Below are 26,939 nucleotides of genomic sequence, written 5' to 3'. Positions count from 1 at the left end.
TCTCTTGTTCTTCAACTTTTCCACTATTTAAAAAAAAATCCTTCTAGATGTTAACGGTGAGTTACTCTGGCAAATTATAAACACAATTTATTTGACAAAAAATCGTATTTAATTATGGTCGGTAGATGAGATGTAAAAGAAAAAAAGAAAAAAGAAAAAAGAAAAAAGAAAAAAGAAAAAAGAAGTGGTTCTACTTCGATATCATATTAAAGGACAGTGTAGTAGTAGTCTAGAAGCGACTTTTATAACATATTAATTTATTTGGGAGCGTGGGGTCACTAAAATTCCGTATATCATATCTCTCTCCTTTTCACAACTCACATAAAAATCAAAGTGTGAGAAAATCATGGAACACTAAAAATCTAGAACAACTCTTGGATCGTGATTCATGTATGTATCTGGAGTTAGCAAGAATATAATGAACACGTAGCTGTGACGATGAGGGAGTGAGACAGAGAGAAAAAGAAAAAGAAAAAAAAAGTAGTGCCAGATCATACCATTGTCATTGCTTTGGTCGGTGAATGGTCGTCTTCCCACTTCGTGCTTTTGGATTAATGCTAAGTGCTAACCTAATCATCTCTCTCCAAATGCATTCCCCTCACATTTTATACCATCTTACACTTACCCTTCAACCCTTCTCATTTTCAATGCACTCTCACACTGTCAATATAATATTATATAAATTCTATAAAAAAAATTTATATCATGTTTAATTCTTATGGATAAAAAATAATACCAAGGTAATAACATAACTTCTCTATTATCTTTGAAAAGGGAAAAAAAATGCACATGGAACTTGATTATAATTTTTTACTTAATCACCACTTTTGAAAAGGTTTTATATTATTATTTGTTCCTACCAAAATCAGGTTGACTTCACGAGAGGAAATTGTTTCTCTTATCAACGTTCTCCAGGTTGGTCTTCAATCCTCACGCATCTTGAATGTACCTGTAAAAAAAAACTCTAATAATCAAGTTAGTTTTTGTCTTGTCAAGTTATTCCTATATATCTTCTTACTTAAGCTGAGATCATTTGAATTAGCATCTCCATAATTGTTAAGTTGGTGGTTTCATTGGATAACTTCCTAGCCATATTGGCATTGCTTTGTCAATCTATAACTCCTTGGCCACATCAACATAGCCTCGCCGGTCTCTCTTTGTATAAATAATAGGGTATAGTTTGTCGGAAATGTTTATAACTAAGTTCGGTTAAGGTTGGTGTTATTAGTGAGATCGGTATTCAATATCAGTACGGTACATTATTCAATTATAAATTTATTAAAAATAAATAAAGTGGCCTATTTTGGTTTTAATTGATAGGTCAATAGATTGAGTTAGGCAAAATAAATGATTCGTTTAAAAGTTAAGATAAGTTGGATCTGATTTGTCCATTTGAGATCTCTATCTTCCATAACAAAGATATTCTCACCTAAATAAAGAGAGTGGTTGATAATAGAGCTATTAGAAGGTTCAATTCATTAAAACAAACATGAAAAAGTTCTAATATCTATCCCAACCTAACTTTTACATAAGTTGTGTGTTTTCTCTATGTACTCTAACATATTGAATTGATATAGATTGATCACTTTATTTTTTTTAATAATTTATATGTAATTAATTTTAAAAAAAAATATGTATATTGAACTAATTAGGCATCATATTTTTAGACTTAATTTGTATTACGACGTCATGTCTAATTAAATTGATATAATCTTTTCAAGTGTCCGAAAAATATAACTCATTAATTTACTAATATTTATCGTTAAAAAAACAATCTAAAATTAATAACTCTGCCTTACTAGCCAACTAGATAGGTAAATTTTTGCACTTCTAGATAATAATGATTTTATTATCATTAAAAATTCATTTACTACATATCACATTATTATATTATTAATTTATTTTTATTAAATTACGTTTATTCCTGGAAAAATGTATCACTTTTTTTTTTCTTTGTTAGTATATTGAAATTTGTTGTTTTAGAGTTGCGCTGCTATGGTTTGTGGTTTCGGTTGGCATGTTAATGCCTTCGCTGTCTACATGATTTTTTCTGGTAAGCCAGCTATAGTACATGATTTTTCTTAACTAATTAATTATTTTCTAACCATATTCTTGTCTCTTTTTTTTTACAGATTCAACCATATTCTATTCACTAGTTATATCCAATCTTTTTGTTCCTATATATGATTAACATGCTTATTCATTACTGATATATGATTAACAAAGCTTATCCATCACTATAGCTAGTAATAATTTAAGGTCGAGAGACCGGTATATGTTTCCGAACATAATTTGGAATTTAAATAGCCATATAATTAAGTACAGTCTCAAGCATTCATAGTAACACACATATATATATTATTAGCATTTTGATATTTTCTTAGTTTAGCCTCTCATACTGATCGACCCTTATCCTTATATGTTTCGAAAGATAGGGAACTTTGATTTCATACCTAAAAACCTGAAAATCGTTCATTATTATTTATGTTAAGTAGCCAAAAACGATTAAAGTAATTAAGTTCCAGCAATCACATGACGTGATGAAATATGGAAATAATTTAATCAATTATGTGCCATGCAACCACGAACTACGTATCACGTGAAATGTATATTTCGGATAAGAAAAAAAAAATACAGATTCTCTTTAGATAATTGGAAAAATTTTATTCTTTAAAAGAAAAACCTTGTTTTAGTTATTTAAAGAAGTAAGTCTTCAATTTCCTGTCAAAAACAAAAAAAAGTAAGTCTTTTATTATTTGGTACGGTATCAACATATTGAACATAATGTCCTGATATTCGAATTTAAAATTGGTATTAAAATATCTTAATATCAATCATATTGAATATTATTATATTATAGAAGCTAATTTAGGGCAGCATGCCTTTAGTAAGTGGTGGGAAACACATTTATTTTGTGGAACTCATTGTTTAGAACAGTAAGATTTTATTTTGAAACTTAATAACAAAAAATAATTAATTAATGTTTTTAAACTGAAGTTTGTTGTTCATGCGTCTGATGAAATTTTGTTCGTGACATGGATGTGTTGAGTTCTATTTCAATTCTATGACATGAAATCAATTTTATGTAAATATAATAATCAATTTTATTGACTTTTTTAATCAAATTGTGTATATATTTTCAAGAATATTTATTTCAACTTAAAATGTATATATTTTCTCTAGAATAGATGTATTTATAATAAATATATGTTGACTTTTTTCATACAAGCCTTTTCGGAAAATGAATTCCATGAAGTGAACAAACAACATATATTATCATAACTTAAAATATCAGTTATACCTAAAGAGACATGTTAAAGAAAACCTTCTTATAATCATTACGAAAGAATGAAAAATGAGTCAAATAATATTTAAAACTTAGACAACCATTTCATGATGTCAAAAACTACGCTCCAACAACAAGACCAAACCGAAAAGCGCAACACGAAGAAAATACTTTTTTGTTTTTTCATTTCTTTATGCGTAACAAAGTAAAAAGTATTAGTAAAGTATTCAAATTGTTTGCTTGCAATGATATTCAACTTTTATAGATTTAGTTTACTTTAGATTAAATGGGAGACAAAATTGACAACCCAAAAGAATTTGTCTATCTTTTAACAAAAAGGCATGTATGCAAAGTGCGTGCCAATTAACAAAAGAAAAAAAGTATTATGATTCCTTAAGAATAGAATTGAAGAAAAATGCAAAGGATGAGAGGGAGAGCACCACTTTGAAAGATCATTATTCAACCAATGCCAACTCCAATTGTCCACTGCCTTCACTTTCTTCGCGTTTTTCTCTCCTTCAAATAAATCTTAAATCGAACAACCATGTCTCTTTGAAAACAAATGCCTAAAATAAAGCATTCACTCTTAAGAAATTAAAAACCTTAATCAGTATTTTAATTTATTGTATAATTAAAAATTAATCTTGTATAATGATCACTAATTTTTTAATGTTGTACATTAAAAAACACTTTTTTTTATCAATAGAAAATATTATATTAACAACAACAAAGTTCAAATCTAATCTTGTACATATTATCTCAACTTTTCACCATTATTGAAACTTGTATATTTTTTGTAACTTTTTTTTTCACTTAATACACAAATTGAAAGGACAATGTCGAATGCATAGATCAACTGGTGTAATGTTGTCATTTTAACTTAATTAGTAATTTCATGTTTGAGTTTTTTATTCCACACTCAATGTATAAATTAAAAAAGAACATCATTGAGTATGTGAATCATCAACTAACGTAAGATTATTTTAGCCTAATCAATGAATTCAAGTTCAAGTTTTAGATACATAGTTACATTAAATTGAATTTTTCCTCCCTAAATCTCTAGTTCAAGTCTTTTTTTTTTTTTTGCTAGGCAAAATGAAATATATTAAAATGGAGTATAAGAGGTACTTCAAGCCATAAACAGTTACAAAAATAACCAAAAATAAATAGACAAATTCAGCCTCTTAAGTAGTCTACAAGGTATAACCAAGAAAACCAGACCAAAAGTAATCCAAAACAAACAAAGTCAACCAAAACTACTAAGAAAAACAAAAAAAAACTAATACTCCATGACCTCACTGTCCAGTAGCCGAGCATAATGACGATAAAACACCTCTATCTTGACCACACAACAAATAAAGGAAAACAAGGGCAACAGTGAAGACCATTGAAGAACCAAATTCAGAAGCTGCTACACAAAATCATCAAAGACACTAATGTTGACAACTTAATAAAGATTAAGACATGCAGCAGGTTGCCTTGACCAACAAGAGAACGGATAGTAAAAACCAAGATCTTTAGCTTTCAACCACTTCCAAGAGCATAGTTTTATCAATTCAACCAAATCTTTTGGAGATGTGAATTTATTAGCAAATACAACTTCATTTCTTGCCAACCAAATACTCCATATTGTAGCCAGCCAAATCACCACCCATTTGTACTGGTTTTTAGCAACACAACTAGAAAGGCCTAAGAACTACTCAAAAAGAGATATGAAATTATTTTGATGAGCAGCAAAGAGGTTGCACCATTCTAAACACAACACATCCAAACCTGGTACGTAAAGGAACACTCAAAAAATATATGGCAAGAGGTATCAAGACCTTGATTATACCACACACATCCAGAATCTGAAGACAATAACAAATTCCTCTTCACAAGATTAACTTTGGTTGGGATTCTGTCAAGCATCACCCTCCATGCAAAACAAGAAACCTTGGAAGGGACAAGCCTACACCATATGAACTTATGAAGAGGGATTTCTACAAAAATTGAGGCATTAACAATTACACAGTAAGCTGACTTGACTAAATAAAGTCCTATTGGATCAGCTGACCACTTCCAAGAATCATCATTTGTATCATCCATCTGAACACATGTTAGATCCAGCATCAAAATTGATAACTGAGATTGCTCCCATTGAAATAATTGCCTCCTCCAACACCAATTCCACCCACACACTCTCTCTCTCCCTACATACTCTCATATCCGCCACAGACATCTCTTTATTATTAGAGATAGAAAACAACCTACTATACCTCTCACAAAAAGGTTTTGTAGTACACCAAGAATCCCTCCAAAATGAAGTATTCCTACCATTTCCCACTACTCTTGTAACGACCCGGCTGGTCACTACACACGGCACTGCACACTAGAAACACCACACAGAAGAGAACAAATATATACATATAGAGTCTAGAATATACATATACATGATCCAGTCTGAACAGAGTTAAAGTGTACAAAAGAAATTACAATCAAATGTTACTATCACAAGTAACTACACAGCAAAAAGATATCACAACAGAAATCAGCTCCACGGGTCCACCGGAGACTCACCACCAGACACCCACCTATCCCTGCTCTGCTCCCATACATTGTATGATCATTGCAGTCCAACATCATGGAGACAACAAAAGGGTAAGCTAGTGTAATTAAAATTCAACATACAAATATATATCAATATAAATAAACAACAGATACAGTTATCAACACACTTGTACAACTTATACCACTCAACAATATCAGCACCGCAATGCGGCAATATCAGCACTGCTTAGCAGCAACAATAACACCACTTGAGTGGCTATAACGGCACCGCAAAGCGGCAACAATAGCACCGCCTTAGCGGTTAGAATCAGCACCACATATGTGGCTAACAACAGCACCGACTTAGCGGCTATAATATCCCACAACTCAGCACAACCCAGCACAGCACAACACCACACAGCACAACAATTCAATCACAATTATTATTTTCCACAATTCAGCCCAACAGTCTATAATTCCGCTATGCTATAAAATTTCACTTATTAATCCAATGATTCTAGCTCAACAATACACCTCTAATACAGCTAACATATTTATCTCCTAGTCATCACAGCATATTCATCAAATACAACATGGTTCAGCATATAACATCATTGATTTACAATCTCGGCACAATTCAACAGCCAACATCATATAGGTCATCATCTCCTTGCGCGCCCGGCGCACTCGAGGTCGCGCCCAGCGCGACTTAACCCGAGAGCATCAGGACCAGCGCGCCCAGCGCAGGAGTACTCGCGCCCAGCGAGACTCAACCCGAGAGCACCAAGGCTCTCCCGCACCTGGCGCAATTCCAAATTGCGCCCAGCGCCTGCCTGGCAGAGACTCAAGGAGTTTGGTGCGCTCAGCAGGGCCTAACCCGCTCCCAGCGTGGGAAAGGCAGAGAACTACCAAGGTCTCGCGCCCAGCGCAATTCCAATTGCGCCCGGCGTGCTCTTGGCAGAGACTCCCAAGGAGCCTTCGCGTCCAGCGAGTCCAAAAGTGCGCCTAGCGCGGCACCAAGTATCCCAAAACATGTTACTCTTGATATCGCGCCCAGCGCAGCTCGAGTCATGCCCGGCGCGGGCCAACCAGAGACTCCCATTTGCAAGCTCGCCCAGCGCACACAGCCTTGCGCCCGGCGGGCTTGCCTAAACAGAGTCTCCTGGTGGTCGCGCGCCGGCGCGAAGAACGGCGCCCAGCGCGAATTCATCAGTAACTCTCCCCAAGTTCGAAAATTGTTCAAAACCTGCAAATCTTAACAGAAAACAAGCATGCAATCCAGCCAAAATGCCACATTCTCATCAAACATCAAGAAAAATACCTCATTTTCCACATGCAACCACAATCCAAGAATTTCCTCAAAATTTCTCAAAATCCTGAAAACCCCAAAAACTTAAACTTTAGAAGTTCTCAGCCAAAATCATCAGTTCTCAACCATTTAAATGAGTCCCTAGACCCATCTTTAACCAAAACACAGCAGAAATCTAACTTCCCTTACCTTAGTTCGAAGATCCGAGCTTCGGGAAGGAAAATGAAGAAGGGGGAAGCTTGATCGGAGAAGATGGACAAGCTTGAACAGCAAGGGAGAAGAAGAGCTCCGTGAACTCTCCTAGGAAATCCTGAACCTACTCTTCACCACCACCTTGAGACAGCGAAAATGGAAGAATGAGGCCCAAGACTCAAGTGGGAGCAAGGAGAAAATGAGAGTTAGAGGGTAAGAGAGTTGGGGAAGAAAGGGTTCCGTACGGGGGGTCTCACAACTCTCACACACTCCTTAAAAAACCAATTACTTGTAGTTGTTGCACCCTCCTCAATATTCCACAGGTCATACCACAACCTAAATACCCCTCTACAGCCACCTCTCCTATTCAAAGAAGTTACTACCCCATAAATAGAAGTGACCACTTTAATCCACAAACAATCTCTCCTAGTTCGAGTCTTATTGATAAAATCAAATACTTCACTAAATGTTAACACCTAAATTTGATAAAATATTTTAAATCAATAATATAATTATAAAATTAATTTTTAAAAATGATTTTGTTGTTTATAATACTTTATCTAGGGATGGCAACGGGACCGGACGGGTACGGGTTTCATGATACCTATCCCCGTCCCTGCGAGTCAAACTCATCCTTGTCCCTGTACCCGTACCCGTCAATATATGATTTTCATCCCCATCCCCATTCCCATCTCCGTCCCCGTCGAGTATCGGGTATACCCGTACCCGTACCCGTCAATTTTTATATTTTTTTTGTAAAAAAAATGATATTTTTAAATTAATTTTTTATTATATTATAATTATAATTATGTCATTTCTCTATCTCATATTATAATAAATAATCACACATAAAAAAAAATATTAAAATTCTTTAATATAATTAAATTAAAAGGAAGTATTAAATTAAAAATGGGAACGAGGATGGGTACGGGTATGGGTACGGGGCGGATAAGTACATATCTGTACCCGTACCCGATTTAATATATCGGGTTTTACCCGTACCCGTACCTAGTCAAATCGGATATTTCCCGTCAAAGTCAAGACGAGTTCGGATATTACCCGCTGGTACGGGTATATTTGTTATCCCTACTTCTATCCAACTTGAGCATAAAATCTTTCTATAAAACACTTGTATCATGTGGAAACAAAAAATAAAACAAAACTTAAAATAAAATTATGCAAATATTTTTACTGTTATTCATTAGTAAAAATTGAAGACGTAAAATAAAAGTAATCAAAAACTACATTTGACTATTCAAAAGTAAATTTGAAAAAAAAAAAACCAAAAATAGTTATATAAAAATCAAAATAAATATTTATTACATTAATAAATTTTATTAAAAATCAAAAAGAGTGTAACGTAATATACATAAGATAGAATAATCGACGATATTTTAATAAGAAAAATTGCAAGAAAGTATTGTGGACCCGTATCTGGGTCTTCTAGAAGCAGTTGCAAAACGCACAGCACAAGCCACGTCAGCACAGGCCTTTTTTTCCACACTCTCTTTCTTCAACAGACCCTACACAGTTACGCACCAATCCCTCGTGGCACGTGAAATGACCCTTATACCCCTCACTATCTCCCTCTTCCTTTGACCTCTATATAAACCCCCTCACCCAACTACGCTCGGCACCAAAAGCACCGCTACAACATTTCTCTTTCCAATTTCACCCCTCGCCGGAAAGAAAAAAAAAAACTCACATCGCAACCTTCGATTCACTTTCCGATGACTTCAACGCCTAGCCTCGCCGCCGCCGCTTTTCCGTTTCGCTCCTCTTCCTCCGCCGTTCCCCGCCGCACTTCGGTCCGCGCCGTCGCGGCGGTAGCGGTTGATACGCGGCGGCCGGCGGCGAGCCTCTACGACGTGCTGCGAGTCGAGCGAGACGCGTCGCCGACGGAGATAAAATCAGCGTACCGTAGCCTCGCGAAGCTCTACCATCCCGACGCGTCGGTGAGGCGGTCGCCGGAGATCGACGGCGACGTCGGCGGCGGAGACTTCATTCTGATTCGGAACGCGTACGAGACGCTGTCGGATCCTTCGGCGAGGGCGACGTACGATATGACGCTGGCGGCGGCGCAGAGCGGGAGACTCCGCCGGTGTCCGGTGCCATTGAGTCGGAGCCGGTCGCCGGTGTTTTACGCGACGCGGAGATGGGAAACGGACCAATGCTGGTAGAGTTAGAGGTTTGGATGAATATGTGTTTAACATGCTTCGGAGATTAACAAAGAAAACTGTGGACTGGTTAAAAAAAATTGAGAAAACGGTGAAAATGATTTGAGAAAAGAGTGATGTGATTTGGAAATTACTAACTTAGATTTGCAGAGGAAACCAACAGAGACAGAGAGAGATTAAGGAGGAAGCAAATTTTGCATCTGCTTCTTTTTGTGAGAATGTAAATGGATTTTATTTTTTAATTTTTTGAGTGCGGAATTTTTTCAATTTTATTTACTTTTGTTTGCAAATTAAGACAAATACAAAGGAATAATCTCATCTTTCTATATCTATCTATACTATAAAGTAAAGACACTGTGTGTAAATAGTTTTGGAATCTGCTTCTTTTTTTTTTTAACTATGATATCTTAATATTTAAAAAAAATTAAATCTCTAAATACAAATTACTTATTATTTTTTTTTTTATATTTTTTTCTATACTATATTTATAATCTACAACAAAGATGATAGAATTATAATTTTTTTTAGTTACCACTTTTTTAAAACATATTTACTTTTTAATACTGTAATTACACTTACTTTTTTTACATTTTAATTTTTATTTAAATAAAGTATATGAAGACATAAAATGTTTTCACCTAATAATGATGAATTACGGAGAAATAAGTAAATGAATGAGTCAAATAAAAGATTATAATCTTTGATAAATGTTAAAGTGAATTGATTCTCTATTAATAAAAGCACACTCGAGAGTTAATGTGTACTTGAGATTTTGAATTAATTTATATTTTATTAATAAAGTCGAGATATTTTATATTTTTATATTTATTTAAAGGTATTTTAAAGTTATGAATATTTGTTAAAATAATTGGTATTGTGCTTATTTTTCAAATCTCAAGATCACAAATTTGAATCTTAGATATGTAAATATAGTTAAATTTCAATGTTATTTTTTTATTATTTAAAAATTTATGAGTAAAATAATTCAAAAAATTTGTATACAAAAACAAAAAAATCACTTTTATATATAAATATAAGTTAAAAATTGATTAGAAAATCACAATAAAGATTAAAATAAGAAATAATTGTTTAAATTCTTTGCCATAATTTTGTACTTAAAATTATGGAAAATGCTAACAAGTACTCTTATCAAAAGTAGAAAGTTCTTCTAAAAAAAAAAATAAAGTAGAAAGTTTACATAGAAAAAGTATATTTGCATATTCTTCGTATAACTTTATTTTAATGGAAATTTCTAACTAATAACAAGTATTCTTAGCAAAATTATAAAGTTCTTTAAAAAAAATCAAAACAGAAAGTTTTAATAGAAAAATATATTTGCATATTCTTTTGTATCACTTTATTTTAATGGAAATGTCTAACTAGTGCACATGTAAATGAATCAAAATAGAAATTTGCAATGAAAATTGTATTTGCACAATTTCTTGTGAAACTTTATTTCAATTTTAATTGAAAATTATTTACAATTGGTTCTAAACAATGATTAACAAGACCCTATTTTAAATTTTTTATGAAAATATGTATGAAAATATTCTACATATTTATTTTTTAACTATTATCCTTAGCAAAATCCTAAACTTAATTATCTTGCAGGGAGGATTTTCTTTAAACACTATAATACATTTTTAGATAATGACCCTTGTAAATGTAGGCATGTGATTTTTCTATTTTTTATATGAGTGAATAAAAATGGTCATCCTTTCAAAGGCCAAAGCTTCGTTAAGTAACCCATTAACATTAAGCAAATTAAAATGGTCATCCTTCTAAAAGTCAACTATCATTGTATAAGATTATCTCGTTGAGATCTAACTTAGATCTATCACGTAGGGTAAAATTTGTTAAGCGATCCATCATCCTGAATGAATTAAAAGTGATCTAACATAAATACCAATGTTTGTTTAATGAACTCATTTGTTAAGTTGATTTTCAGAATGTTCATTTTTTTTTAAGTGAAACTACATATTCTACCTTTAGACCTTCAACCAAATGATAGCTCGCTAAGTGAGAATGTTGAACACCCTTGACATGTGAGGCTTTTCAAGTCCCCGAACCTAATTCAAAATCGTCAAAAACATCACCAACAATATCAAAAGATTAAATCTTGTCCTTTATCATACATGCAACCAAAATACCAACATAAATCATTTCCCCCTTAAGGAGGATCCAAAACTTGCGCCATAGAAGAATTTTCAAAAATTTTGACATCAAGTTTTCAAATGGACTTTCCAACTCAACATTAAATAATAAACAAGAAGTAAACAAACTTTTTTTATCTTAATTAATTTCATAGAAGCTAAAACCATAAGAAAAGAAAAATGCTCTAAAATCCCTAAGTTCTACTTCTTTCTCCAAATTTGAGTTACATAAACTCTTAATCAACTTCTTAAGAATTGTTTTACTCATAAAAGATAGTTTCTTTTTTTTTTTTAATCCTAAAATAAGATAAATTGTGCATGTGAAACATGACTTTCAAAATACAAGTCATGTTTCACTAACATGACTTCTACCATTTTTTTATTTAAATTGTGTTCTTATACTCAACTTTCTTTTGTTTTACTAAATTTTTTAATAAGATATTATTTTATCATAAAAAGAAAAGAAAAAAAAAACAAAAAATAACATCTCCCTGACCTTGTCATTTATTTGGGAAAAAAAGTTATTTAATAAATCATAACTCTCGTTTTAAACTAAAAAGGTACGTCATGTTTGTGAAATATATTTCACAAACACAATTATCCATTTTGTAACGACCCGCTGTGACTGTCACACTACAAAATAACACTACACACTATTGGAATATATATACTAAAATAGTATAACAAAATATTTACAACACAAGTTGCTAATCAAGCAACCAACATCAACCAGTTATATACAACAAAATATTCTATTATAAGGTAGCCTACAAAAAGATATTCATCTCCAGGCACCTCCTATGGCCTCTAGCAGCTATCTCCCAGTCTATCCCTGTCCTGCTCCCATATAACGTATGATAATCGCAGTCCAAACCACATAGAAACATGCAAGGGTAAGCTAGAGACAATAAGCAACTCATAAATATCAAATATGAAATACAACAACTATATAATCATCTTCACATCCGACACAAATTATAAACGACACATATACTATACATCTTAACATCGTTTCAACTTATATTCAACATATCGACACTGATCAATACTTTAACACAACTACTGTACAAACCATTTGAAATAGTTACCATATTCATCATAACAACAACCAACACATGTATTACACATCTCTCAACAACACATGTTTAAAAACAACTTACAACATAACAACACTATCATCATCCTTAACAAGATCAACATACAACACAATCACAGCTTAACAACACAACAACATATATACAACTCTTATTAACAACAAATCAACTCATCAACAACTTATGCGTCGTCACGCATTTCAACTCGGAGATCGCCTACAACTGAGGTTGAGCAGTCTAGGTGGCATAAACCCTACCGAATCCAACGTTTGACCTATCTCAACCAGGTCAGGTATAGGACATCGTTAGGAACTCCGAAGAGAACCAGGTATAGACAACAATAGGCGATTGCTCAGGTGTGCCACTTAGACTCGGAGGTCCAGTACTACTGTCAGGACAGAAGGGTTTGGGTATGAGCCTACCACGGCCTTGGCTAGCATCATCAATCCACATATGGAGTTAGCCCACTCACTGTCCTCTAAGTACACTCACCCTCTAGTACCTAGTCAAAGACTATATCTCTAACTAGATACCTTACTCAAATTGGTCATTCAACCATAACATAGATCGACTACTTCCATGTCGTCCATATAGTACTAAGGGATTCAACTTTAAAACAACTTTCAACTTATCTCCTTAGTACTATGTATCTCAACATAGGACATATATCTTCACCATATGTCCCCAACTTTTCAACTTTACAACAATAGGCACCATAACAACTTTACAACAATAAACATCTAACCGCTTGTAATCGGTATAGCTCGGCCTGGCCCCTATACCGTGGTTGCTTTGTACACGTGTGCCTCGAGCTTGCCCACACACGGGATCAACTAAGTCCTAGAGGAGAACAACACAACGTCCACTCCAAGAGACAACTTCCCAAGGAGAGTTTTTCAACAAATTGGGCTCTCAGAGCACAACAACTATCTCAATCCACACAATGGGATGAGAAACTTAAAAAACATCTCTCCTAGTCCTAGTAATCAACAAATCATCATCACAGTTTAATCAGCTAACAACTCAACAGCACAGTTCAACTCAACAGCTTAAACAACATACAACTTTTCAACTCATCATCTCAATCAACTTTCAACTTAAACAACATGATATACAACAACAACTCATCAACACTATTTAACAACACATTTTAACAACACAACATCTCATTTCAACTTTAAACAACATAATTATCATCTCATCAGCTAACCTATTAACTTAATTTCAACATGTTTCAACAATATCAAAGATCAACACACAACTTGTAAACAACTTCACAACTTAATTACAACATGCATCTCATTTACATCTCATCTTCATCACAAAAGCATCACCAACAACATCATAAATAAATATTTAATCATATATTAGCAACACACAACATTTTCATCACATAACACAACTCATATTACATGTTTACAACCCATCTATCATGCCAACTTACACCCCAAACAACACCAATCAACCTAAGCACCTAAATGAGTCCTCAACTCACATACAACCAACAAATCTACAATTTAGCTTCCCTTACCTGAATATTGTCTCCGAACAGCCAAGAATTCGGGAAGAAGTAGAATTTTCTTTCCGAAGCTCAACACAGAACTTCAATCCACCCAAAGCAAGTTTCCTAGTCCAGAGTCATTCTCTCTAAAACTTCTCTCTAAAAACCTCTTCTTCTCCTCAACTGCACAACCTCTATTTATAGAAGTCTAAAGTGGCCAGAACAGCCCATTTTAAATCCGGAACGGCCCGTTCTGGGCTTCTTCATCATGTGTAAAAATCACATGCAGAACGGATCGTCCTAAAACCAGAACGGCCGGTTTCCAAACCAGAACGGCCCGTTCTGGAGTTGAATTTAACTCACCACAATCACGTTTGGAACGGCCCGTTCCGGTCTAGGATTTATAGGCCAATTTAATAATTTGGAACGGTCTGTTCCAGTTTAGGAACGGCCCGTTCTGGGCTACTAAATCACTCATCGCCTTTTGAAATACTTACTACGTTACACATTTCATAATTTTTTTAAAAAAAAATTATTTTAGAAACTTTTGAATTATTATTTTTTTATCTCAAATAGATTAAAAAAAATCGCTTCTTAAATTTCGTCTCAACTTCGTGAAAAAATCTTGAATCTTTAAAAGAATCTAGAAAAGGAACATACTTCCTAAAATCTAAAATTCCTCTCATTAACTTGTTTCTAAAACACTTTAAAACAAAATAAAATTTTAGTTTTCATTTTTTCTATTTATAATTCTTCCCTTATATCAGTTTGACCTCAACATGAACTATAACTTCATAACTTCACCTTAAAAATTTCTAACTCTTAAATTCTACTAAACAACTAAAAACATAACATGGAACCTAAACTGAACATATATTTTAATAATTAATTGACAATGTTTAATTATACTAATTTTATGGAGTAAAAATACTTTTCTTAACTATTCTTTATTGAAACTTAATATAAATATAAAATATTCTTCAAAATAAAACTTCAATTAAATGTAGAATCTTAATATCGCTGAATAAGATAAAATCAATACTTATATTAGATATCATCATACACTATTTATTTATATTCAAGATTTAAGAGTGTTTATCATGTAATTTCATTTTATATTTGAATATTTTAAAAATATTCAAATTCAATTTAGAAATAAAAATAAAGATAAAATGTTCAAAAAAATCCTAAACTCATTCTCATTTAACATTGCTGTTTGAATTTATAGACATGGGATTAACGCATTTTAAAATTATGATTCCCACATGGACATGGAATACAAGAACCTGAGAATTTAGAGTCAAAAATTCAATTTCGTTGCTGCAGAATATTTTGACATATGAACTACCTAACATCTGTCAACACTTACTACCCAATTTCGACCCTTTCAACAAAAATCACTGAGCTTTGTACAAAATTCCAATTCTATTACAAGTTCACAAGGCGAAGAATTTGCACATTTCTGGAAATGAAAAGAAAAAAAAATCATCATCATCATCATTTACATGTCATAAGCATGGAGTTGACGACATGCAATAAAAGACGGATACTTGACAGATCAGATCCAGTCATTGTAGGCAAGCTACGTTGATGATTGAGAATCTGATAGACTTGCTCAAATATGGGTCGTGTGTGCGATATAATCACAGGATCTGACGGGTTTATGGCAGCAGCCACATCTGTCAACCACGCAATCTTTCGCGCTGTATCGTTGTTTATATCACAAGCCAACTGCTGCAGAAGTGAAAGCAATACACCTTGGCTTAAAGGAAGAGGAACCATTGTCAAAAGTCCACGTAAATCAACCTGCTTAGCACAAACGAAGTGAGTGAGTGAGTGAGTGAGTGATGCTGTTAATTCTTCTTAACTATTAGTAGTCCATACTTATTTGAATAAGATTATAAATATCTACACACAAGTGTAAGAATTTCAATTAATGTTGATGCTTCTTCAACTCAAGTAAATCAGAAGATTTGGATTGCAAACGGTTGTAGTAGCATTTTACACCATTTGCCCCTCCGAAACCAATCATAGCTGATAGTTAACATCTGTTTGATTGAAAGATATAACATCTGTGGCATACCTGAGAACATAACCAAGATACAATGGATACATCACTTCTATGTAGAGCTCCAATGAAAGCCTCCTCGTATTTCCGTTCAGAAATCAACCTTGTTAGCTCCTGTGTGGGATCTAGGGGCACCTCAACCTGATACGCAATGCAAAATTGCAAAAGCAAATATTACCATGTACGCTCAAAAGAAAAGCTTTCTTGTAACCACTACCTACAATTAAGACCCGCAATAGCAAAGTTACCCCACCTTTTCATGAAGTAAAGGACCATTGTTCAGCTGGACGGGCAAAGGATTTAATGAGCCTGAGTTTGTTCTTGTAGAAGCGAATGCCACTAGCTTTCTCTGGCCCTCAAGCACCTCTCTACTCAAGGTTTGAGTAATTGATGATGCCGAATTAATGGAATCCTGCAAAGTGCATCAAGAGAAATAATGCCATTGAGATACCAAGGGTGGCAAGCTAAATAAGAGCAACACTATAATATTTAAATAAGCTAAATAATTCTAGATATCAATCATTTCTTTTAAGCAGGTGAGAAGTTCGTCACTTCAAGTATGAACTAAGCAACAAATATTTTAAGATAAATAATAATTTTAACATTTTCTACAAGACATAAAAGCATATAAGAATCAGCAAGATTCCTCAGTATATCGGTGATATGATGACCCTAGCCCGCACAAAGATGCAAATATGTTCTCATAGAAGGTATCTTCCTTTTGGCCTAAATATGCAAAAGGGGCCTTCATAGTTCATACAAAAGACAACAAGAACCAAAACATTGTCAATCAAGATATCATTAACAAAATACCATGAAAGCTTGATCTCTTAAAATTGGCAAGCAGTTACACCTCACAAGTGGATCCAGATCCACCAGTTTTAGGGAAGATATATTCCCAACTTATATGTATCACTCTATCGCCAGCTCTAAGAGACTAGAGAGAAATTGGTGCACAGAACACTTAGAAATAAGTGTGGATCCAAATCCCCTTGATATAGATTTTGAGACTTTTAGCAATTTACAAGTTGAATTTTTTTATAAAAACAAAAGGCATAAAAGAGGTCATCTCTAGCCCGATCAATTTCATTATACTCTTTTAATTCATATAATCCTGCTCATCTTTTCTGACAACTCATCTATCTCTCCCTAGGAGAGAATATCTTGAGTAATACATTTTTATACAAAGGAAAAGGTTGCTTCAAAAGACCCCAAAGGAACAAATAGACACAGTTACTCACCCTTAGTGTCATTGCCAACGAAGTGGGTGCAGATTCAAGGCGTTGCTGCACAGCAGTTGAATGTTCAACCATGCCTTTCTGAAATGTAGCATCCACTTGCTCAAACATGGCTTTACATGACATCTCAAATGCAGGAACCACTGATGTTTCAAAACTGGATTTGAGTGCATCCTACAGAAAAAATTATTTCACAGTAATGAACAAATGTTTCCTCGGATGAAATCACAAATACCAATAACTCCAAGAATGATGTATAATATGAAGATACAATACTCTAGAGAGTGAAAGCAAGTGACATACCTGAAGCACCTGTTTGCCAGTTGTCTGAAATTGTGCTTGGATTTGCCTAGCTACAGTAGCTTCAAGTTTTGAATTAACTGATTTATCAAGTTGGTTCACTGCCTTATCACCCACTCCTCTCTGGCATAAAATGCCAATTAGATTCCAGCAAAAACAACCTTATTGCGTTCATTCTAATTTCTATTAGATAGAAAGACAATGTGCAAACCTGGAAGGACTCCACTATAGCAGAAGATATTATTTTCTCCACAGCAGGAGACATTGCACGTACTACTGCTTGCCCAACTGAAGCCATTTCCTTCTTTACTGTTTTCTCCAGTATTACTGTTAGATCCTTATTCATAAAGTTACTAATCAAACCGGTAACTTGTTGAAGTCGATCTCGTAACAACTTTTCACTTTTTGCATTCTCCTCCTGAATTCGAGCCCACAAAGCATCACTGTTGGCCTTGACAGCTTTTTCCATGTTTCTGCCTAGGGCAGCCTCAAGCCTTCTACCTTCTTTTGTCACTGGAACAGCAACCATCATTGTCATTTGCTTCTGCATCTCTTTTTGCATAGTCAACAACTGCCAAATAAGAAGATAATAAATTATTTATGAACCAAACTGCCAAAATATGCAAAATACAATTCTTGCATGTTACTTCAATACACTTTTATACTCTTTTCACAAGTTAAAAAATCAGTCAAGCACAAACAAATAATATATACATCTCTTAAGGTCTTAAAATAAGGAAATGAAAAACTCATTTGGATAGAAAATGAACAAGCACTCATAGAGAAGTTAAAAACTCTAGCTTCTGGAGGTCAGAAAAGAGATATTAAAAAAAATGTTTTCACCTTTTTTCTGAGAATAGTTCGTTACTATTTAAAAAAAACACTTATAAAAAACATTATCAACAAAAAGTCCCCTTAAACACTTGCTAATAAATTAAAATATTATGCATGATTAGCTAAACATCATCTTGACCATCCAAAAACCCTTGAGAAAGCACCTGATTGATTGATTCTTGCATTGCCAGAATTTGAGGGAAAGCATTTTCAGCAGATGGGAAGCTTGGATTTCCATTTGTTTCATTGAATGAATCAGTTGAATTGCACACACTTTGAGAAGATGGGGAAGGGCCTGATGCTTGAGAATTTTTACCCTTCTGTCTTTTCCCTTTTGCATTAGGCACATGAGATGGTGGTACTGCCACAGATGTAGATGAGCCAGAAACCTTTTCATGGGCATCTTTCGCCAAGTCTTGGAGTCCATCCTCACCGGCATCAGAAGGTTGAGCCAGCGAGTCTCCTCCCAGAGAATCAAGTTGTCCAGATTCCTCTGCAAGATATGTGTCCCCAGATATTGCACAGCATTCTCGGGCCATCTCAATACCAAGATCTGAAGCCTGAGAGCAAAATAATTTTTCCTTATCAGAAACTGGAGTTTGCTGTGACCCCTGCCTACCAAATTCATCATTTGGATTAGATCTTGTCTCACCCACCACTTTCACTTCCACTTCGGCATTACCGACATCAACCACATCCTGGATCTTTGCTTCCCCCTCAGTCTTCCTATCAATTATGTTAGTCTCAGAGGTGGAACCAGATTTTGTGATCTCAGATGGTGTAACTAGATGAGTTGGTTGCATAAACATAACAGAAGGGTTAAGTACACTAGAAATGTCATCCTGCTTCACTTTCTTGTCGTCATTCTTTGGATCATTATTCAATGGGTCAGACATGTTCCTGTGAATGGGATCCAATTGTCTGTCTATTGAATAATCATTAACAGGATGGTCCCCAACTTGATCATTCAAGTTAGATTGTGGACTCCTGATATCAGAGAGTTTCCTAGATAACCTTGGGCTCAAAGGAAGAGGTGGAGATGGAATACAAACAATATCAGGATCACTACTAGATGGAACTAATGTAACAGATTTAGGTTCAGTATTTGAACTGCTGATTTCTTTAGAAATAGGTGCCTCAGCATGACCAGTGCTTAAAGGGTACCTTGCCATAAATCCACTCTCCGTACTACCTGCTGGTAACATTGTTTTGGGAGCAGAACTGGTTAAAGACATTTCAGATGTTCTACCTACAGAAGAGTCTAAAGAGTGGAATCCTTCAACATTAACTGCATCGCGGGAAACACTGGAATCTGACTTCTCTAGTCCCAAATTTTCCATTGGTGGAGGCAAGCACTGGGATAAATCCAAAGCATACTGCTGAATAGCCTGTGTCTGAACACAATAAACCTGAACAATATGTTCACCATGAGGTAGAATATCACTTGTACCAGTAAAACTCAGAATGGGCATGGTCACAGTAAACTCAGCTATATAATCCATGCGTGTTGACTCTGGATTAGAACCATATTCTAAATGCACAGCATATATAGCATTCCTCTGGGCATTTGCAAGTAAAAGCAGACCTGCATGAGGCAATGCTGCAACTTGATTAAAGAATGCATCCTTAGATGGTTGAGCTGAACTCTTCAACTCCAACGTCTGAGTGCATTTCCATGATTCAGTGTCACTTGGGAGAAGCCAACCTTCTTCACTTGCTGAGACCCAAAGCTTCACCTCCCGATTTTGTGGTCCCTACACAGATTTCAATTATTATAAACAAGTAAAACAATATTACTATACCAGCCACATGTGAAAAGGTAGTTCTATGGAGGACTATCTGATAGAAACAACAAACCACGGACACAGACATCTGTCAATTTTTTTAAGCTTTTAAATGTAAATAAAATTGATTATTATCACAAAAATTGCACTACCCTGGTACTGGACAACACAAATTCAGATAGAAGACCTAATCTACTACAGTTGTTGAATACACTTACTGCTGTTATAAGAACAATATGATAGGGCTGGTGTGGAGCAGTAAAAAATGTAGCAGAAAAAACTGGATGTCCGTCATGGGGTCTCAAAATTGCAAGTGGTTGTGTCTTGCGATCTTCCCAGATCTTTATCTGTCACATTTGATGATCATAGACAAATATGATTAAGACATCTATAACAAATTAAACAAAATAAGAATTAAGCACAATGTCAATAGGCATGCATGAGAATGTTAAACTCAATTGAGACCAAATTCAAATTAATAAAGAGAAAATCAGGTAGTTTTCTATCAGCATTATCTCCAAGTTTCCAAATGATCCTAATCTGTTACATAACTTCAATAAATATTATCAGATTTAAAGTGTCGGTATAAAATAAAATAAACTATAAATAATTATAGAGCACAACTTTTTCCCTGGTTTCATATGGGCAAAAACTTAGATGTAGTTCTTTTAGTGCTTTTGGTGTTATTCTCATCAAAATTAGAGTTTCATTTTGGTATTCAAGGCTGACTTTAAATGCTGCCTTTTATGTGTGAGTTACCAAGGTGAAACTCTAACTTTAATAAGAGAACACCAAAAGCATTTAAGGAACTACCTCCAAGTGTTGTTCATTCAAATTAGTTCTCCATTTTTGTCCTCACTACTTTTTGGTAACTGCATCTACTTGTTTTTGAGCAATATTTGCATGAGAACAGTGCCAATAAGCACAAATTTAAGAAAATATTAAAATACTTCAGCACATTTTAACTACAGATAAATGTTATCAAATAGCAGTCTAGGCATGACAAATTTGAACAAAACACTATGTAAGGAGCATAGTCAAGCAGCTTAGGAGAAACACTATTTGTGTGGCAGCCATGGCAGAAACAGTGACCATGGCCGAAAAACCAAAACTTTTAAGCATGCTTTTCAAAGCAAACAAACAGTCTCAATCATTCCACACAATTATAATTATTGAAGGGAAACAACTCTTCTATGCACATTCATAACCAAGGTTGTCAATCTCGAGAGTTTACGTAATCTCATGGAGGCTCCGCAAACTCGTATCGTAAACTCGGAAGAGATTACTCAATAAAAAATAAATAAATAAATAAATAAAAATAACATAATAATTGAACATTTTAACTCCATATTAAAGAGCAAAATAGTAAATTACATTAATAATAAATGTTCTTAACACAAGTTCTTAACAAAAGTTCACACAAATGACAAAACACAAGTTCTTAAAAATAGACAGATAAAAAACTAAGACATCAAGAGTTGGTTTGCGCGGAGGAGAAGAACACGGAGGCGCGCGGAGAAGAACAGCAGAGGCGCACGAGGGAGAGGAGGCGCGCGGGGGAGAATAGGCGCGCGGGGAGAGGAGGCTCGCAGGGTGAGGAGGCGCGCGAGGAGGAGAGGAGGAGCATGGAGGAGGCGACACGGAGAAGGAGATGCGTTCAGAGACTAAATGAGAGCTCCTAAATCCTAACACAAAACACACGTTTTGTGTAAATGAAAAAAAAAACGTGATCTCTTAAACTCGGACGTGATCTCGCGAGATTACCGAGATTACTCCAAGATTACTTAAAAACGAGTTTACCTCCGAGTTATACAGGTAGGCTGCCCTAATCTCATAAACTCGTACGAGTTTACGAGTTATCACTAGAGATTGACAACCATGTTCATAACCCTCTCCAGTCATGTAAGAAAATAAATTCCTTCATTGCATATTCCCACCAGGCCACCACTATCTCTGGCAAGTGCATGGAAGCCTCTGGCATGCCTCTGGTGTCTCCAGTAATGGAACTAAATTTCCTTCTCTAACTCTAACTTTCCCTTTGTTTCTCTACTTTCCCTATTCCTTTCCTGTTCTTTCTCCTCCCCTCTCTGCTCTGTTCTATGAATCTGGAATTCCAATTTCATATTTCTAATCATACTCAATTTTTAACAAATAAATTCATATTCCCAGACATACACTCTTCAATGAATCTGAAATTCAGTTTTCATATTGCTAAACAAAATGATTTTAATAATTAAGTTCAGATTTGGAGAATATCTCTTCCTACTGTATATCTTCTAGTTTTGAAAAAAATTATATTTTCTAGTTTATTGTTTTTCATGTGTTAATAGGTTTTCTTTTATTCATTATATATCTTTCAAAAAATTTTGTGTATATATATATATATATTAGTTTTTGTTTTTATTATAGCTGTCATGCTTCCACGATTATGCCATCCACCATATTTTTCTGGCAGATTTTTGGCTCGCTGCAATCCACCATTAATAACAATACTACAGACTTCATTATTATTATAATACATCTTGAGCTTTTGATTGGCAGTGTCTGTCGGCATGGTGTTCATACAATAATATTGCTCACTGTTTTCTCTCTCCATTCCTATACTTGAATGCACCAACATAATTGTGTGCCTGGTTTTATGAGCAAGCTAAAAGAAACCATATTTATCCTGATAAAATAAATGCTATAACAAACATTGGCATCTTTCAATTCAACCAATGAAATAATTTAAAACTGGACAAAACAAAGAACAGCAATTGATTAGAACAAGAAAAAAATACATACTGTGCCATCCTGTGACGAAGATACCAATCGATTGGTCATCCATTGGCACATTGACAAATCAGTCACCTCCGCATCATGTGTGCCAACCAGCTGAACCCCATCAATGAGCTTGTCAACAGGACATCTCAGAGGAACCTCTGCCACAAAGGCTTCACCATTTCCAACTTTTGTGGTGTCAATTCTCAAAACATATTTTCCCATACCAACTATCAAAATCTCCTGTATGAAAGGATGAATTAATATACAAGAATACAAGGAAGAAAGGTAAATCATAGCTTAAAGTTTTTAGAATTGAGAACAATGAAACAGGAGAATATGGGGCAATTACTTGTTTGTGGCAGTGCCAGCAAATTTGAGGATGTTCAACTTTCTCCTCCCCCACTATTTGAAGAGCAATAACTATATTGGCAGTAATTTGAGGCTTATCTTCATCGTCTGGACCTTCAGAGATCTTCCACACATAGACACGGCCATCTGTGCCAACACTGTAGAGAAAGCATGTTTCCATAATTCATAGACAAGCAAACTATGCCATTTAAAATTTTCGGGCAACAAAAACTACCTAGCCAAGAGATGAACATCTTCAGCAAAGAACGCCAAGTCTGTGACCCTCTGACAAGGGGGAAAAAGATTAATCAAATGACAAATTGTTTATCCTTTAAATAATTTAGCCATTGAAAATACATGCATAGCATTATAGAAATAGCAAAATAACTGACGAGTCCAAAGGCAACAAACCAGCAAACAACCTTTGATTTAGAATAAGTACAAGAACTCAACTACAACAAACAAAAAAAAATATGGCCCTTCACCGAATTATAGCAGCACTAAAAAGTAACTTTCACTAATAAAAAAGCAATGCTAGCCGGGAAATCCAATGTTAAGGGTGTTCCCATGCCCATTGTTTCTATCTGCTATTTTTTCATCCAAGAAATTAATAGAAGCATCATCAATATAACATATTTGGACCAGGATCATGATTCAAATTTCACATTGCCCCCTTTCCTCACGGACACAAAAATAACCCAAGATGTTAAAAATGAAACTTAAAAGTTAAACCAATAGACAGAACATTTTACATCAGGAAATTAAAAGCTAACATCTCCCAAAGTACATGATAGATCAACAATCAAAATGCTCAACGTACATGCACACAAACATATTCCGATTAGCCACAATACATCATGCCATTATCCAATCCATGCAAAGCCACTCAACCGGCGAGAAAAGCCTTTCATGTCGTTGCATCTCATAAACTCATAATAACCAACCATTTCCTAAAGTCCCCTCATTTCCATTTCTTTTCTCACCCCTCCTAAACACTGCCCCATATAACTTTTTTTTTTCCTTATAATGCAAAACCAACAGAAGAAAACAACAAGACAATGCAATGCGGTTCACTTAAAGCAAACAAAGCAGCCCAGGAGAAAAAGAAGAGCATGCAATGCAAAGTGATTCACTTAAAAGCAAACAAACCTGAGCGTGGCCTCTGAGCAAAGACCTAACAGCAGTGTGAATATTAAGCACCCTAATGTTCCCCTGTTTGAGTCCATAGCATATATACGACTTATTCACCGCAATCTGCCTCCCCAAAACCGGGTTCGGATCCGACCCGTATTTGGTAATCGGAGCGACCTCAAGCTGCGGCTGGAGCTCCCCGGGCAGCCTGACGTCGACGTCATAGGCGACGCGCTCCCCGGCGAGGTGGCGGCCAGTGGGGACCTTGGTGCTGGGGAGGCGCGTGAGGGCGGCGGCGGCGGCGGTGGCAGCGGCGAGGACGGCGGAGGAGGGGGAGGAGGAGGAGGAGGAGGGAGGGGGCTGGGGGGAGGGGTTGGTGAGGAGGGCCATGAGGCGGGCGCCGGCGTTGGGGTTGGAGGGCGGAGGAGGCTGGAGAGGCGGGGTGGGGAAGGAGAGGGAGCGGTGGTCGAAGGCGGGGAAGTGGAAGGGCGCGGCGGAGAAGGGCGGAGGGTAGGAGGAGGAGGAGGAGGAGGGTGAGTGGGCGGTGTTAGGGTTAGGGTTAGGGTTAGGGTTGAAGAAGGAGTGCATGTCGAAGGGAGGAGGAGGGTGGTTGTGGTTGGGATTGGGATTGGGGGAAGCCATCATCAGATTGAATCCACAATTCAATCTGAATGATGATGTGATTTGTTATATAGGGATTGGAGATTGGAGATTGGAGATTGAAGATTGAGAAGAATGGTGTTTGAGATCTGAAGAAAGAGGAAGGAAAGGGGAAATGGAAGAGGCTGCACCAATTTCTGATTTGCTTACAGAAATGGAGCTCATTCACTCATTCTTTCTTCTTTCAACTTAAATTCAACTACCCTTTCATTTAATTATTACCCTAAATCTATATTTCTTTTTATATCAAATATAATTTAATTATATTATATCAATTCAAATTGTTTTCTACTGTTCTTCAATAAATTAAATAGAAGATAATTTATTAAACTTGATAGTATAATTCTGAGTAAATTACACTTTTGTCTTTTTATATTACCATATCTAAAGTTTTGTGTCTTTTAATTTTAATTTCTTAATTTTATAAAATTCGTAATTTAGATCCCTTCATTAAAATTCATCCACCGATAAAATTGACCATTAGTGATGATTTAACATTAACTTTTAGGTTGAATTTCATTATCAATTCTATTTTTTGTCTCAAAGTTGCAAATATGATAAAAATAATATGAATTAAATTTATTAATCTTTTGCATGATTTTTTTTAAATTTTATTTAAAAAACTATTTATGAAATCATGTCTATTATTTATCCGTGTTACACTAATATTGGATTTAGCCTATGTAATTGTCTGTAAAATTTTGTTTCAAAAACTGCAATTATTGAGTTTCGAAGAGATGACTCTTTTATGTTACTTTAATTAATAATAAATATATTTTACATGTAAAACTAATTGGTTACAAATTATATCAACTATCATGGAGTGAACCACTATTTCCTCTGTCAAATGAGTGAAGCACTAGTAATTTAGTAAATTAAAGAATGAAAAATGCCAAAAGTCCTTAAAAACTACATTTTGTCAATCAATACAGTGTCATGTTGACACTTCCTCTTTTTCCTAGTTGGTCTTGCAAAACATATTCACATCACATTGAATAATTTGAAAGGGATACTTTGAATTGTATTTTTTTTTAATGTTAATTCATCATTGTTTTCTAGTTCTAAGGGTGTAAGTATGTTGGATTGGATCGAATTTGAATAAATTCATTACTTAACTTGATCAAAATTTAATAGGTCAAGTTAGTCAAAATTTATGTAATTTTTTTTTGAAATTTAACTCAATCCAACCCGATTATAAATGGATTAGATTGGGTTGGACCAATTGATTCATCATAATTAATTTTTTTAAAAAAATTAAATATTTCAAAATATACATACATCATTTGATACCTTACTACAAATACAATGTTATCGATCCATAAAACGAACAATGATACAAACTAATTTTTAACATAATTTTGTTGATTTGTTACATTATTATCAATTCAAACAATCATTAATTAATACAAAATAATTATATTCATTATCCGTACACCTTTTTCTTCCCCTTATTCATTATCCGTATACCTTTTTCTTAATCCATTTGTCTTCTTCATCACCCTTAATTATATTCTTTTGATTAGAGTTTCTTTAGTGGTGATGGGTAGTCGTGTAACAATATCTTGAACAACC

General features: G+C 34.8%; 2 protein-coding genes across 2 annotated transcripts; one reads left to right on the top strand and one right to left on the bottom strand.

Moving 5' to 3' along the window:
- The first annotated feature begins 8,956 nt into the window (after nt 1-8,956).
- On the top strand, nt 8,957-9,821 carry LOC109801114 (Chaperone DnaJ-domain superfamily protein). Its single transcript, XM_083071188.1, has one exon. It carries the CDS (start codon nt 9,047-9,049, stop codon nt 9,494-9,496), a length of 450 nt encoding a protein of 149 aa, XP_082927314.1. The 5' UTR covers nt 8,957-9,046; the 3' UTR covers nt 9,497-9,821.
- Nucleotides 9,822-15,477: 5,656 nt separating this feature from the next.
- On the bottom strand, nt 15,478-25,550 carry LOC109801005 (enhancer of mRNA-decapping protein 4). Its single transcript, XM_020362005.3, has 12 exons — nt 24,726-25,550; nt 23,812-23,861; nt 23,578-23,734; nt 23,250-23,468; nt 20,684-20,812; nt 18,846-20,435; nt 18,059-18,418; nt 17,851-17,970; nt 17,551-17,721; nt 16,563-16,721; nt 16,325-16,450; nt 15,478-16,047 (listed from the first exon to the last, which is right to left on the bottom strand). The coding sequence occupies exons 1-12, from the start codon at nt 25,350-25,352 to the stop codon at nt 15,739-15,741; spliced, it is 4,017 nt and encodes a 1,338-aa protein (XP_020217594.1). The 5' UTR covers nt 25,353-25,550; the 3' UTR covers nt 15,478-15,738.
- Nucleotides 25,551-26,939: the final 1,389 nt, after the last annotated feature.

This window comes from Cajanus cajan, chromosome 3 (assembly GCF_000230855.2).
Source record: "Cajanus cajan strain Asha chromosome 3, NIPB_CcT2T_4, whole genome shotgun sequence".
Taxonomy (NCBI): domain Eukaryota; kingdom Viridiplantae; phylum Streptophyta; class Magnoliopsida; order Fabales; family Fabaceae; genus Cajanus; species Cajanus cajan.
The sequence above is the reverse complement of the archived record's forward strand: the minus strand, read 5'-3'. Positions and strand labels throughout refer to the sequence as shown.